At 33.5% G+C, this 14,412-nt stretch overlaps 1 protein-coding gene across 2 annotated transcripts in view; it reads left to right on the top strand.

The window, feature by feature from the left end:
- COG6 (component of oligomeric golgi complex 6) overlaps positions 1 to 14,412 on the top strand; it is an 84,153-nt gene that overhangs the window by 28,483 nt on the left and 41,258 nt on the right. For both annotated transcript variants that reach the window (XM_080799744.1, XM_080799745.1), the window contains exons 11-13: positions 207 to 271; positions 3,742 to 3,833; positions 8,838 to 8,955. In XM_080799744.1, coding sequence (XP_080655870.1) covers positions 207 to 271; positions 3,742 to 3,833; positions 8,838 to 8,955 — 275 coding nt within the window. The remainder of the gene's footprint in view (positions 1 to 206; positions 272 to 3,741; positions 3,834 to 8,837; positions 8,956 to 14,412) is intronic.

Here is a 14,412-nt window from a genome sequence, read left to right as displayed (position 1 = left end):
CAGCAGTGCAATAAATTAACAAGGCTCTAGACCCAGATGTTAACGTAATAATGTCCTAACAGATACTGAACTTAATAAAATAATGTTATGTTATTTTAAATGTTTGTAATTAGTGCCATTAATCATATGCATTATTGTATCTTAGTTTTTTGAACGTATGTGTAATATGGAAAAAAAATTTCCAGTTATGTTATAATTAATTATAGGTGTTGAAGAAAATATCCAGGAGGTTGTTGGGCACATTACCGAGGGTGTGTGTAGGCCTCTAAAGGTAAATATTTTGTTTTTTATATATGTTATATGGCATCTGGCTAAATATTCCTGTGAGTTTAAAAAAAAAAAAAAAAACTGTTAACAGCTTGAAGTCAAGCTATAATTTTCTCAAGTTAACACATTAGTGTAAGATAATAAAATACATTTTAAAGTAATCATTGTCAATTTTCTTTCTAAGGAAGAAAATTTGAAATATTCTTAGTTTGCATATATTCACTTATTTTTCTTACCATATTATGTTTTCCATGGTAATTTATGTTAATAAATTGAGAAAAAGTCCCTTGAAATAACTAACCTATGAACTCTTTTTTTTTTTTGAAGATTTTATTTATTTATTTGACACAGAGAGAGAGGTCACAAGTAGGCACAGAGGCAGGCAGAGAGAGAGGGGCAAGCAGGCTCCCTGCCGAGCAGAGAGCCCGATGTAGGGCTCGATCCCAGGACCCTGAGATCATGACCTGAGCTGAAGGCAGAGGCTTAACTGACTGAACCACCCAGGCGTCCCAAATCTATGAACCTTAACAGAAATTCTTTTCTTTTTTTTTTTTTTAACAGATTTTCAGACATTTATACTCACGTAAATGTTGCTTGTTTTGTATACTAGCAGTTATTGGAAAGATTAAAAAAAGAAAGGAGAGAATAAAAATATTTCTCTATCTACAATTTGCGTATTTTTTTCCTAACTACATAGAGTTAGTGGGAACGCGGAGTCATAACAATAAATAAATTGCGTTGGTCAATAAATTATATTTTATCTGCCTTATCTCCCTCTACCCCCTTCCTTAGTTAGGATATTATGTTCTTTTATTACTGATAACTTTTCTTGTTGTTGTTAAAGTGATTGTATACAATATAATTCTAGAATCTGAGGATTGGGATGAACTTTAGTGTTTCTTGTTCTGGTCTGAGTAAGAAATGTTATTATGATGTTAAAAATATTAAATTAATAACCTTGCTTATATAAAGAAATTTATGCCTTTGTTTTAAAATGTACTTCATTTCATCTTCCTAAATGTTTATGTCCCAAAAGGTGTTTATAACAATTGTAGGGCATTATTGTGACTGCCTGTGAAATTTTAATGTCAGATATCAAAAGGTGAAGAAAAAACTAGTAAGCAAGCAAAAATATTTCTACTGTAAAATTAAAAAAAAAATCCTTTTATTGTCTGAAGTGACAGAAACCTTAGATCTTTTCATATGATAGTAAATTAAATGCATACTCCAGAGAATATGTAACAGATGTTTATAGAAGTTACGTGTCAAATTAGCTTGATAGTGATACATTATATGATCCAACAATTCTTCTCTTCCTTTATATACTTATGACAATTTACATTATTTTCAGAATTTTCTTCCTATATAACTTCATTTGGGTATCCAATACTCAGTTGATATACTGTAGTTGTCAGCTGAGAAAACAAATAAAAACTTACTTTAACATTTCTTTTGCAATTGTAATCTGAAATTTTTTAGTGACATTTTATATTCCAGTAATATAAAAATTTTTACATTGCATTAATTACATTCCATTAATAGAAATTTTTTTTTGTCCTGATAAGCCGCTAAACTTTTCATAATGGTATATGCTATTGGATCTTTTGGTTAAATATCTCATTCGGTCTTGTTTCTTTTTAAGAGTGAATCCTTTTTAGGAAAGGGGAGATAGTGATTTTTAGAAGCATAAGGAAAAGGTTGTAATGGTAATGAGGGATACCCTTGCAAAACTGTGGATTTGGTTTACTCTACCCTGTATTTATCCTTTACTGTGTGAGTTACTAAAGCAGAACTTCCTAGGTAGTAAACTATATATTTGTAAATGTATGCGTAAGTTATTATTATTTCCAGTTTTAAAAATTTGTGTTTAAGCTTAACATTGCGTATACTGTGGAGAAGATGCTGTGGATCATCAGGTCAAGCCTGTTACTTTACAGGTATCTTCATTTCAGAGTTGTGGCTGGACTTATCAGAATTAATGTGTTAAATCTTTGTTTTTCAAGTCCATAGGTGGTAAAATGATATTTCTTTTATGTGAATGTTCTGGATTGCAGATAGATTACCAGCTAACATTTGAATTCTATCTCTTTTAATAAAAACTCAGTGTACTGTATGCTCTGAGCCTCATAAATTATGATGGGTTCTCTGCTGTTATAAATGTACTAGAGAAGAGCTGTCTGTCTGTAATTAATATCTTTTATATTTTGTCCTAATAATTACATTAAAATTCAGAAGGGATCACTTTTATTGATATAATATAAATTTAAATCACTATTGATCCAGGCCTTGGACCTAGAAAGAAATTGTAACATGAAAAATCATGGTTTTTCATGATTAATAATGTGTGTCAGTTAGCTCACTAGTACTTTATGCCAAAAGATGTATAAATTTCATAAACATATTCATGTAAGGGTTATTTAATTTCTGTAGTCTAAGAGGGTTTTATATGCTCACATATATACATTTATAAAATCTGTCTTAGCAAGTCACATATGTTGGCATTATGACATATTCCAAAATCTAAGTATAGAGAAACTTCAGTTTTAAAAAGGGTGTATTAAGCATCTGTTGTGTATGCACTGTTCTACCAGATGCTGTAGAGATGTAAAAGAAGCAGAAAACACAATGTCTCTGTTTAGAATCTCATTAGGAAACAAGATGACACAATGTAAGCCGCAGCTCAGAACAGGTACAATACGTAAATAAGCGCATTATCAATGTGATTTAGATGGTATCCATTAATTAGGGAAAAGTAAGGGCAAGATCAGTAAGGAATGGAATTTAATTAAGATTCCTAGTAGTTAATCTTAAGAGAGATCAAGTTAACTTAGAAGTAGATCTGATTATGGCCCTGGTAGCCATAATTAGACATATATGTTGGTGCTCATTTAAGCTTTGTCCGTTATTGTCTAATAAAAAAGGAAATTTGGTGTAATAGTTTGAAGATAAGAATTCATATGTTGGTGCTCATTTAAGCTTTGTCTGTATTGTCTAATAAAAAAGGAAATTTGGTGTAATAGTTTGAAGATAAGAATTCTTTCATTTTTTTTTTCCCTGTGTATTTAGTGGTAGAGCAGCATTTGCAGTGATAACCTGTTTTTAGGGATGTAACAGCTGCTTTGCAAATAGTGCTGAGCTGAATTCCATTATAATCTGGTGAAAAACCTCACAGTGACCTCATCATTGTATTATTTCTGGTAGCAACTGCCTTGAGCCAAATTCTGTAGGTAGTGGATCTGGGTTTTGTTGTTTATTCTTTGTGTTTTTTTTTGCTTTGTAGAGTATATCTGTGTTAAAATGTGTTATTTTACTATCCCCTATAATTTAATATTCAGAAATTACTTAGAGGGAATTTTGTGATTTCTACAATAATTAGATTTTATCTTTTTAAATGCTGTTTATACCACCTCTGATTATTGAAGGAAAGTTATGCCTTTACGAAATTTTGATTTTTTTTTTCACATGTTTTAATAGGTTCGAATTGAGCAAGTGATAGTTGCTGAACCTGGAGCAGTTTTATTATATAAAATTTCTAACCTCCTCAAATTTTACCATCATACAATCAGGTAAGGGAAAGGTTAAATGTGCTTTATTAAATCCTATGTGATACATCATTTCAGTTAAAGCATAGTATAAGGGTTTTGTTTTCTGGTTTTTTTGTTTTGTTTTGTTTTGTTTTCACCATTTGTACAACTAAATATAACTAGAAGAACCTCCACACTGTATGAATCATTATATATATATATTATTTGTGGTATATTTTGAGGTCTTTTATTTCCTTTTCCTCTCTAAACATAAACGTACACACCCTCACACACATGCACGTACACACATACAGCTTATAGCAGTGTAAGTTTATAGGGTAAGTACATTTTTAAACCTCTTGCATTAGTAAAAGAGATACGTGGCACCTGATGTAACTATACATTATATTCAAAATAGGGCACAATAAGTGATGTGTCCTATCCCCGACATAGATAATGTAAATTCTTTATCATTTAGCTTTAAATAAAAGCTACTTTATCTTCTTTAAATAAAAGCTACTTTATTTTATTAGGAACCATTTGTTTTCTCTATAATACGATCTTTGACTCTAAAGGGTGCATTTATTTTTACTTTGTAGAGGTGGTATACACTTGAGTTTTATTATGTCACTGTAATACCTTATTCCATGCATAGTTGTGTTAAAACACTGTCCTTTCAAGCTGTGTGTTTGGTAGTTTCCATATTAGTCCACTAAAAATGATTTAACAATTACTTTTCATTTAGTAAGAAAGAATCAAGAACAGAAATCCAATTGTTAAAATCCAAGAGGGGTTATCATAACTAATAGATCCAGGAGAGGCACAGGGATCACTAGTTCAAGAAGCACCAAAAGACTATGGCAGTGATGTTACCTACCTTCTAATAGCTGAGGTTAGCCACCCAAAACTTCACAGCTAAGAGATGAGTTTCACATTTTTAAGCAAAACCAACAAGCCACAGGCTATAAAACTAATCAGAGAGGATTTGGGTAGTCCTCTAACATTTTAGATACAAATTTATTACCACCACTTGCTATGACTCAAAAGCAATAAATTAGTTCCAATTGTGATGTTAGAAGCTTCCTAAAATAAGAGAATGGTCCGTACTGAGGAAACACAAGAGCAGCTAATAGTAGTGAACACTGTAACTAATGCTGTATTAGGCAAAAAATCATTTTTACATTATGTAGTAATACCCATGATGGTACTGCATGAAATTTATTATTTGAAGGTAATGATAACTCAGTTTCTAATGCAAATAATGCTAAGAAAAAAATCATTTGGATTCTAAAGGTAATAGCTTGCTTAGACTCTGAGAATTATAATTTTTCTGTCTTTGAAGATGATGATTTTGAGGATGACAATTGGATCTTTTGATACATTTTTTCCAAGTACTTTTTTACTTGTTCACATATTTCTTCCTTTAGTTAATTAAAAAAACAGGCTATAAATGTCACTCTTCTAGATGCTAAAGAAATAACAGTGAACAGAATAACTTAAACATATACTCTAATGGGGGGGAAGAAGTATAGAATAATAATTTTAACATGATAAGGGTACTGAAGAGAAATAAAGCAGGAGGAAGTAAATAAAGCATAGAGAGTGACCACATATGATGAGCAGGTGTATGCACATGCAGCTGTTTCAAAGGCCTTTTGGTGGAGGTGATGTTTGAGTATAGACCTAAAGAGCTTGAAGGAGTTGGGCATGTAAAGATCTCAGAGAAGAGTGTCCTTCACAGGGTATGGTCTGGCCCTGAGGCCAGAAAAAGCTTCCATTTTAGAGGACCAGAAGGAAGGCCAGTGGTTGGAGTAGAGTGAATGGCAGGAGTAGGTATGGATGAAATCAGAAAGGTAGGCAGAGGCCAGATCATGTAGGACTTTATAGGCTGTGGTGAGGATTTAGGTTTTATACTGAGTGGGTCAAAGATATGTGTGTGGCGGGGGAGATGGGTGTTTCAGTGACTTGAGCTGATTGGTGATATAAGGTGACTCTGGGCATGTATGGATAAGGTAGTATAGTGGAGTAAAGGGGAACAAGGATGGTATTTAGGAAGCTGTGTTCTGAGCAGAGACAGTTGAATCAGAGGAGGGTGATAGTCTTGGAGGGGGTGAAAAGTAGTTGTTTCCAGAGATAAGAGGTTACATGGACTAGAAAGGGTGAGATGTGAGGAGTCAGGGATGAATTCTTGGCTTTTGATTTGAAGTTGGACGAGTGGTATTGTCATTTGCTGAGAGGGAGGGAGGGTTCTAGAGAGGACAGTTTGATGGGAGTGGATGGGTAGTTAAGAGTCCAGCCCACTTTTGACTATGTTGGGTATAGCATCCCTATGAACATTCAGTGGGAGATGTTGAGTGAGCAGATAGTAGAGAAATCAGGACTGAACCTATAAATCTCATAGTTTGCAATATATAGATGGTATTTGAAGCATTTAGGCTAGGTAAGATCACTTAATGTGATTATAGATAAAGAAGAGGCCTAGGACTAAGTCTTGGGAAACTCTAATATTTAGAGGTTAGAAGAAAAGAAACCCACAAAGAAAATTGAAAAGGAACAGCCAATCATGTTGGGGAAAAGTGGGTGACACAATTTTCAAAAATATTTTGCGTCCTATACACTAAAACTCTGAATGGATGGATTCCATCAGAAGGCCATAGTAAACCAAGAAAAGGAAGATGTAGAATCCATAAAAACAGGGAATCCAGCATACTTTGATTACATTTCCTTTCCTGTAAAACTTTTTCTCTCTATAGTTAATAATCGCTTTGTTTTTGTACTTGTTTACTTTCCTATGTCCTTATCACTATTTCAGACCCAAACTCTTAAGTAGACTACATTTTCTCACCATATAGTCAAGCACATCAACCACTCCTTCCCAACTTCTCTCTCCTCTCCCCTTTTCACATTCATCTTGGAGACCCCTTTCTCTTTCTTCAGTCTGAATTGGTTGCTCTTTAGGCCTAGTACAAGACTGTGACATAGGGTTTTGTCTTTTTTATCAGCCTGTTCCCTCCTTATGTTGAAATCTCTGATGCCTTGGACAGTTCTGAATAGTATTTACGTGCTTGTAATAATGTAAACATTGAGTATTTATTCACCAGAACCCTATGACATAACTATTAGGGAACCTGGGAAAGATGAAGCTTGGGTATGTTGTCGTGGGGGGATGAGAATTATGTAAGAAAATTTAACTCTCATCTTCTGTAGCGGGGCTTTTCTATATAATACCTAAAATTGAAAGATGTAATGGGAGGATAAGCATATTGGGTAGAAATATGGAGTGAAATACAAAAAGCATCTACAAGTATCTAGCCCAGTGACTAGTACCTAGTGAGTACTTAGTAAACACTAGTAAATTCTAGATCTGACTAGTTGCCAAATATGGTTGATAACTCCATTTTTTAAAAAATGAATGTACACGTATCTTGGTATCTTAATTTTCATTAAAATACCACTTTCTGCAGTGCCTGGGTGGCTCCGTCGGTTAAGTGTCCAACTCTTGGTTTCAGCTCAGGTCATCATATTAGGGTTGTAAGATCGAGCCCTGTGTTGGGCTACATGCTCAGGGGAGAGTCTGCTTGAGATTTTCTTTCTTCCTCTGCCCATCTTCCTGCTTTCGCTCCCATTCCTCCCCTCTCAAAATAAATAAAATCTTTAAAAAATACAAAAAAGAAATAAAAGATCAGTTTCTGTATGTATCCATTTATTGTTTTCCCCCATTGCTTGGGATGGTATACTTTTATTCAGAGGCATACTTACTTTTATTGTATGTGTAGGCATGTATGAGAATTTCTTTCAATTTAGTTTGGTGTTTTGCTTATAATATTTTTAACCAAAATTCTTTTTTTTAAGATGTAGAAATTATGTCTGCCTCTTTAGGAATTTGCTTTTACTGTGCTATTTGCTTTATATATATATATATATTTTAACTATTAATTTGCTTTGTCTGCATTAAATATGTAAGAATTCATTCCAGTTTGTTTCAGTTTCAGAATGTATTGAAATATGTAGATTTAGTATTTGCTTTTATAATGTATCATGTAGCATATCAGTTTTCTCTAAATTTGCTGATTTTCTTTTTGCTTAGTATCATCTGGTATTTATCAGTGCCATTATATTTATTTTGAGACATTTTTCACATTAACAAAAACTTTATCCCCTAACATCACATTTTTAAATGACTTTCAGTACATGAATTTGGAGAATAAAATTGGGAATTGTTTTATATACATGCTTGTCTTACATTTTGGCAAAAATGAGAAACTCCTTGGATAGGTCTAAGAAATTTCATAACAAATTAAGGAGTATAGAATGTGCTAATAATTAAATATTTTAAAATACTGCCAGATTTTTCATAATTAGTCTAAATACACTGCTATTTAGGCAGCTGTGTAAAAATTGAAAAACTATAAATAGGATATGGTGTAAGAGTTTTAATTGAAAGGATAACTCAGTGTTAATAAAATTTAAATATTTTATGAATAGAGCTACTGATGGAATGGCTTCCTTCAAATTAAAATTAGGTCTTGGATAATCAAGACATGAATTTACTGTCATAGAGAAAGATAGAGAGTTGGATTTGTGTATTAAGTGTCTGTTTTTCTAAAAGAGATTGTGCAACATTGAAACCATTTATTCATCACCTAACTCTTTAAAAAAAAAAAAAACCTTTATGAAGCTAGAGTAGTTGTTGTTAATTCACAGTTTATATTCTATATACACACTTTTACTTATATCTAGATTTTTTATTTATTTAATTTTTTTGTTTTGTGTTTTGTTTTTAGAGCAAGAGAGCGTGGGTGGGGGGTGCAGAAGGGGCAGAGAAGGAGAGAGAATCTCAAGCAGGCTCCATGTCCAGCACAGAGCCTGACGTGGGGCTCGGTCTCACAACCCTGAGATCGGGACCTGAGCTGAAATCAGGAGTCGGTTGCTTAACCGACTGAACTACTTAGGTGCCCCTAAATCTAGATCTTTTAAAGGAATTGTACTCAGTTAAAGAATTGTTTTAGCTGTTGTTTTGCAACCTGAAATATTCTTTGCTTTTAGTGGCATTGTTGGAAATAGTGCAACTACATTACTGACTACCATTGAAGAAATGCATTTGCTAAGCAAAAAAATATTCTTCAATAGCTTGAGTCTTCATGCAAGTAAATTAATGGACAAGGTATGTTTGAAAAATTCGATTCTTAAACTATGTGAGATGAATCTTTCACATTTAAAAAAATGTTTTTACAGTTTCACATTGGTGACAATTTTTTCCCATTCCATACAATGTTCTCTTGAGTTCTTCCTGTGAACGACAAAATTTATTTTGAGATGGCTTTTCTGGATCTAGGTTTATAGGCTGGGTTCCTGGAACAGTATAACATTGAGTCATAATTGGAAGTAGAATCTCAAGCCTTAGTTTCACTACCAGTTTTCTATAACAAAAATTTGTAATTAAAGCAAACTTACTATGTTTAGGTCAGGACTAAGATGACATACAGATAGGGAAACTGGAACTCTTACTAAATATTTTTTTCTAAACAGCTTGCTTTATGTATTTACTCTCCAGTGATCCAGTTTTGTCCTTAAGAAATTTATGCTCCTTTGAGTATATACTACAATTAATTACGAAAATAAGATAACAAAAAACTTCCCTCAAAAAACAAACAACCACAACAAAAATCTGAAAGAGTTCTGAGAGCTAATATTTTTCACTCGGTCAGTGCGTTGTGGCAAGACCTTAATAAATGGGTTTACAGTAGCAAATCCTTCTTTATTTTTGTTTCATTAAGGACATAAGTTTTAAGGATGGATCACAATCACTGTATTTTTTTTTTCTTTTAATCATACCACTGTCTCTGTTACGAGCACAGATTTGTAATATAATGTAGAATAGTGAGTAGCACTCTAATCCATAGTTCCTTGGTCAATTTTTATATTCATAAGCTCAGAGACGCCCTAATAGGAATCTGCTCTCTGACCCCCATGCACAACTCAAATTCTTTTGGAAAAGCAACATGAATTTATAGACCTGGCCCTATTTAAATTTTTTCCTGTCTTATGTATTTTTGTTTACACCACAACTTTACTAACAGTCAGTGCTGGTTATGGATGTGTTTATATGAGTTCCTATTTAAACAAAAATTTTGAAAAATCATTCATGCATACTTTGAACATGAATAAACATGTGCTGGCTGATGAGAGTACAGTGGCAAACAAGGTTAGTTAGCCTCTTGTTGCTTCCTCTTTAGTGGGGAATAATTAAATTAATCAGTGATTGCTGTGGAATCACATATTTTAGGAAAGATACGTGCCGAGGGTGATGCGCCAGCACAAAAGGAGGAGCTTTCTAGAGAGGGAGACAGAAGAGTTGAACTTAGAAAGACGTGGAATTTAAATAGGTAGAAAGGGAGGTGGACAGAGGTCATCCTAAATAGAGGAAACAAAGAATACACAAGAACACATGCTGTGAGTCACTGGTAAACACATTTTTCATTTATTAAAAAAAATCACATGAAAAGTGGTATAGCATGTAGATAAGAGAGAGGTTGCAGGTTGCAGACAGAATAGGAAAGTATCAAGGTGTTTTTTTATGAAAATACATGATCTAAAGTAGAGATTCTAGGAAGAGCCATGAAGGAACACATTCTTAAGGTGTAAAGGTAAACCTTCAAAATTTGATGACTGATTGAATATGGGTACCTGAGAGGCAGGAACCTAAAATAATTCCTAAATTACCAACCTGGGAATTTCAGTAGTAATCACAGCTGTATAAAATATAGAAAGAGGGTAAAATTTACAGAATAAAGATGATGTTGCCCATGTTTGGTAGACAGGATACCTTGAAATATCCCATTGTTTTTTGTCTCCTCTAGTTGGAAGCTGTACATTTGGGTATAGAGAGTTTTACATGTGTAAGTTGAATTCATAGATTAGGATGAGGTCACTAGAAGTCATGTTTAATAAGAGTAGAGTTCACAGGACACACAGTCTTGGGAAACCCTAACATTTAAGAGAAAAAAAGAAGCCCACCCATGGTAGAAAGCTGAGGGAGGTTGGCCGGAGAGGCAAGAGAAAAGTGAGGAAAGAGTTTTACCAGAAGAGCCAAAAGAATAGAATTTTAAGAAGGAGGACGTTGTTAATGACAGATACTGTATAAAAAGTTCCAGTAAAACAAGGATAGCAGATTTGTTATCCTGAACAACATATAGATGATCCATGACTTAATGAGAACAATTTTAGCTGTTTGGTGAAGACAGGAGCAGGAGTGCAGTATGTGGGAAAGTACATGAATGTGCATGTTACCCAAAACTTTCCCAGTCAGAAAACATTTGTACTAAAGACTGAAAAAATAATATAGTAGGCATTCATATTGTGAAATTTGAAAGAGAACAAAACGCTATGGTAAAAGAAAAGATGAACTTAAATTTCTGTGATCCATTAGAAGACAGGGAAAAAATTGATTTTTTGAGAGATCAACAAAATTGACAACCTTTTAGCAATTTTTTAACTAAAGAAAAAATTAAAAATTAGAATATCAGAAATAATCAGAGATAAGAATTAACATTTTTTAGGAAATACTATATTAAAATACAGCAATTTTATCCTAAAATAATCAAAATCTGAATTGAAAGACTGATTTCAAGACAATATATATTTACAAAAAGAATGAAAAAGAAATGGAAAAGTTGAGTACACCTTGCAAGGGAAGAAAAAGTATTAAAGAACATGCTGCTAAGCCTAGTTCAGGTTATAGAGATAGCTTTGTTCACATCTACAAACAGTTCTCCAGAATGTAGGAGAATATAGAATACTTCCAATTCATTTCAGGTGTTTTAATGCTGACATAAAAGTCTTTTAAATACAGTTCAGAAGTGAAAAATCACAAATCAGTCACTTGAAGTTAAAAAAAAAAATAGTTAAAATACCTGTCAAGTTGAATTCAGCATTTTATTAAAACCAAGTATGGGTTATTCTCAGAAATACAAGAATGTTTCAGTGTTAAGAAATACATTAAATGTTTCAGTGTTAAATACAAAAGTGTTACATTAAATTGTTGGGGGGGGAATCTTGTAAATAAGAAAGTAAAAATACTTCCTTAACCATATAAAGGTAAATAAAATTAATAGCCCACATCATAATTAATACAGAAATACTACCAATATATTCTCTTTAAGTCAAGAAAGAATGAGACAAGAATGTTTTCCAGTAACATTTTTAAATAATAGAAACACCAGATTAAAGAAATGAGAGCTATAAGTATTTCAAAGGAAACATTATTTATGGATGCTATGATTGTCTACTTTAGAAACCACAGAGAATTAATTGAGAAGTTGTAAAACAAGTAAATAGATTTAGAAAGTTATTTGGTGACAAGGTCAATGTACGAAAATAAATTTTCAGGGAAAGTGACAAAGTTGAAAATACCACTAATCTATCTCCCCACCTAGACAAAAATTGCCCTGGCAGAATTTGGCTAATATCATTATTTTTGAACTCTGGTGTCTAATGGAAGCTTGCAATGTTTCGAGGAAGGCTTGGTCAGTAAATTGTGATCAATTTCGGTCAATTTCTACTTAGCACAGTAGCAATTACCTACCTTCCACCCTCTGGTGCCATGCAGCAGGCAGCTGTGCGCTTGTTCCTGGTCCACCTTGCCACACAGCTTATTGAGCCAGGGCTGGCAAAAAAGAGACTTTCCTCCAAACCTCAAGGGGATCTGTGCTCTGATCACACAGGTGCAAAGAGGAGGGCCATTGTTTTTACACTTCCCCCATTGTTGCAAACACCTCCTGAGCCTAGAGTGACTTCCTGGGAATTTCAGTTTTTCCCACCCCTTTAGTTTTTCTTTCTTTTTTTTTTCTCCCCTCCCCTTTTTGGGCTAGACATTAAAGAGTAGGAATTCAAGAGCAACTCCATACACAAGGATAATTAGAAAGTAACCACACATGTCCAGGGAATGGAGCAGCTCAGAAGAAAACAAGATCTTAAGGTTACATCTCAGGCTGATCCTTGGTACAGTGATAAGAGTTTTACAAAACCAAAAACAATAACAAAATGGGACACCCTGAGAAATGGGGAGAACCTGCTTTTCAGAGTTAGCAAATTTTTACATTGAAATGTTAAGTTTTCAACAAAAAAATTACAAGGTATACAAAGAAAGAGGAAAGTATAGCCCATTCAGAGGAAAAAAATACAAACAACAGAAGCTGTTTTGAAAAAAATGGTAGATCTGCTAGACAGAGGCTTTAAAACAATTATGTTACAGATGATCAAAGAATTAAAGGAAGGTGTGGACAAAAATCAGAACAATATGTGGACAAAATGAAAATATTAATAAAGAGTTGGAAAACCTAAAAAGACATCACAAAGAAATTCTGGAGTTGAAAAGTCCATTAACTGAAATGAAAATTTCACTATTCAAAGGCAGATTTTAGCGGGCTGAAGAAGGAATCAATAAACTTGAAAATAGGACTTTGGAAATTACTGAATCTGAGGAATTAATGAAAAAACAGATAGGAAAAGTGAACAAAACCTAGGAAATCTGTGGAATACCATCAAGCAGACCAACATATGCATTGTGGGAGTCACAGAAGAAGGTAGGGGACTGAGAGAATATTTGATGAAATGGCTGAAAAATTCCCAAATTTGATAATAGATATGTATGTAACCATACTCCAAAAGGTCAGCAAACTGCAGGAAGATGAACTCAGAGACCCATATCAAGACCCATTGTAATTATAATCACATTATAATTTGAAAACCAAAAATAAAGGATCTTGAATAATACCAAGAGAAAAGCACTTGTCATATAAAATTATCTGCAAATTTATCATCAGAAACTTTGGAGGCCAGAAAGCAGTGGCAGATATAGTAGAAGTGCTCAAAGGAGGAAAGGAAGTCAACTAAGAGTACTTTATCTGGCAAAACTTTAAAAAGTGAGGGTATTTTCTCACAAAAGTATGACATTCCCAAATAAACTGAAGCTGAGAGAATCAATTACCAGTAGAGCTGCCCTGTAAGAAATGCTCAGGGGAGTACTGTGGAGTGAAATGAAGGGACAGTAGACAGTAAGCTTTTTGAAGAAATAAAGATCTCAATAAAAGTAAATACATAAGCAATTAAAAGCTAGTATTGGGGCTCCTGGGTGGCTCAGTTGGTTAAGCATCTGACTCTGGCTCAGGTCATGATCTCAGAGTGCTGGGATGAAGCCCCACATCAGGTTCCCTGCTCAGTGGGATGTCTGCTTTTTCCTCTCCCTCTGTCCCTCCCCCTACTCGTGCTCTCTCTCTCCCCTCTCTCAAATAAATAAAATTAAAAAAAAAAAAACAAAAACCTAGTATTGTGACAAAGGTTTGAACTCTGTTTTGTTTTCTCCCATGATTTAAGAGACTAATACCTTTTTAAATTATTTACTCTGAGAGCTAGTATTGTAACTTTGATTTGTAATTTCATGTTTTTTCTACATAATTTAAGAGGCTAATGCATTTAAAATTATTATTAATTTATATTTTGTGACATCAACTGACAGAGGATGGAGCTATAAAGAAGCAGAGTTTTTTTACGTTACTGAAGTTAGCTGGTATAAATTCAAGTTAAAGTGTTAAATAATTTTCAGACCTTAAATGTAATCCTC

The sequence above is a fragment of the Martes martes genome (assembly GCF_963455335.1).
Source record: "Martes martes genome assembly, chromosome: 3".
Taxonomy (NCBI): domain Eukaryota; kingdom Metazoa; phylum Chordata; class Mammalia; order Carnivora; family Mustelidae; genus Martes; species Martes martes.
Note: the sequence above shows the minus strand (reverse complement) of the source record. Positions and strands in the feature narration are given on the sequence as shown.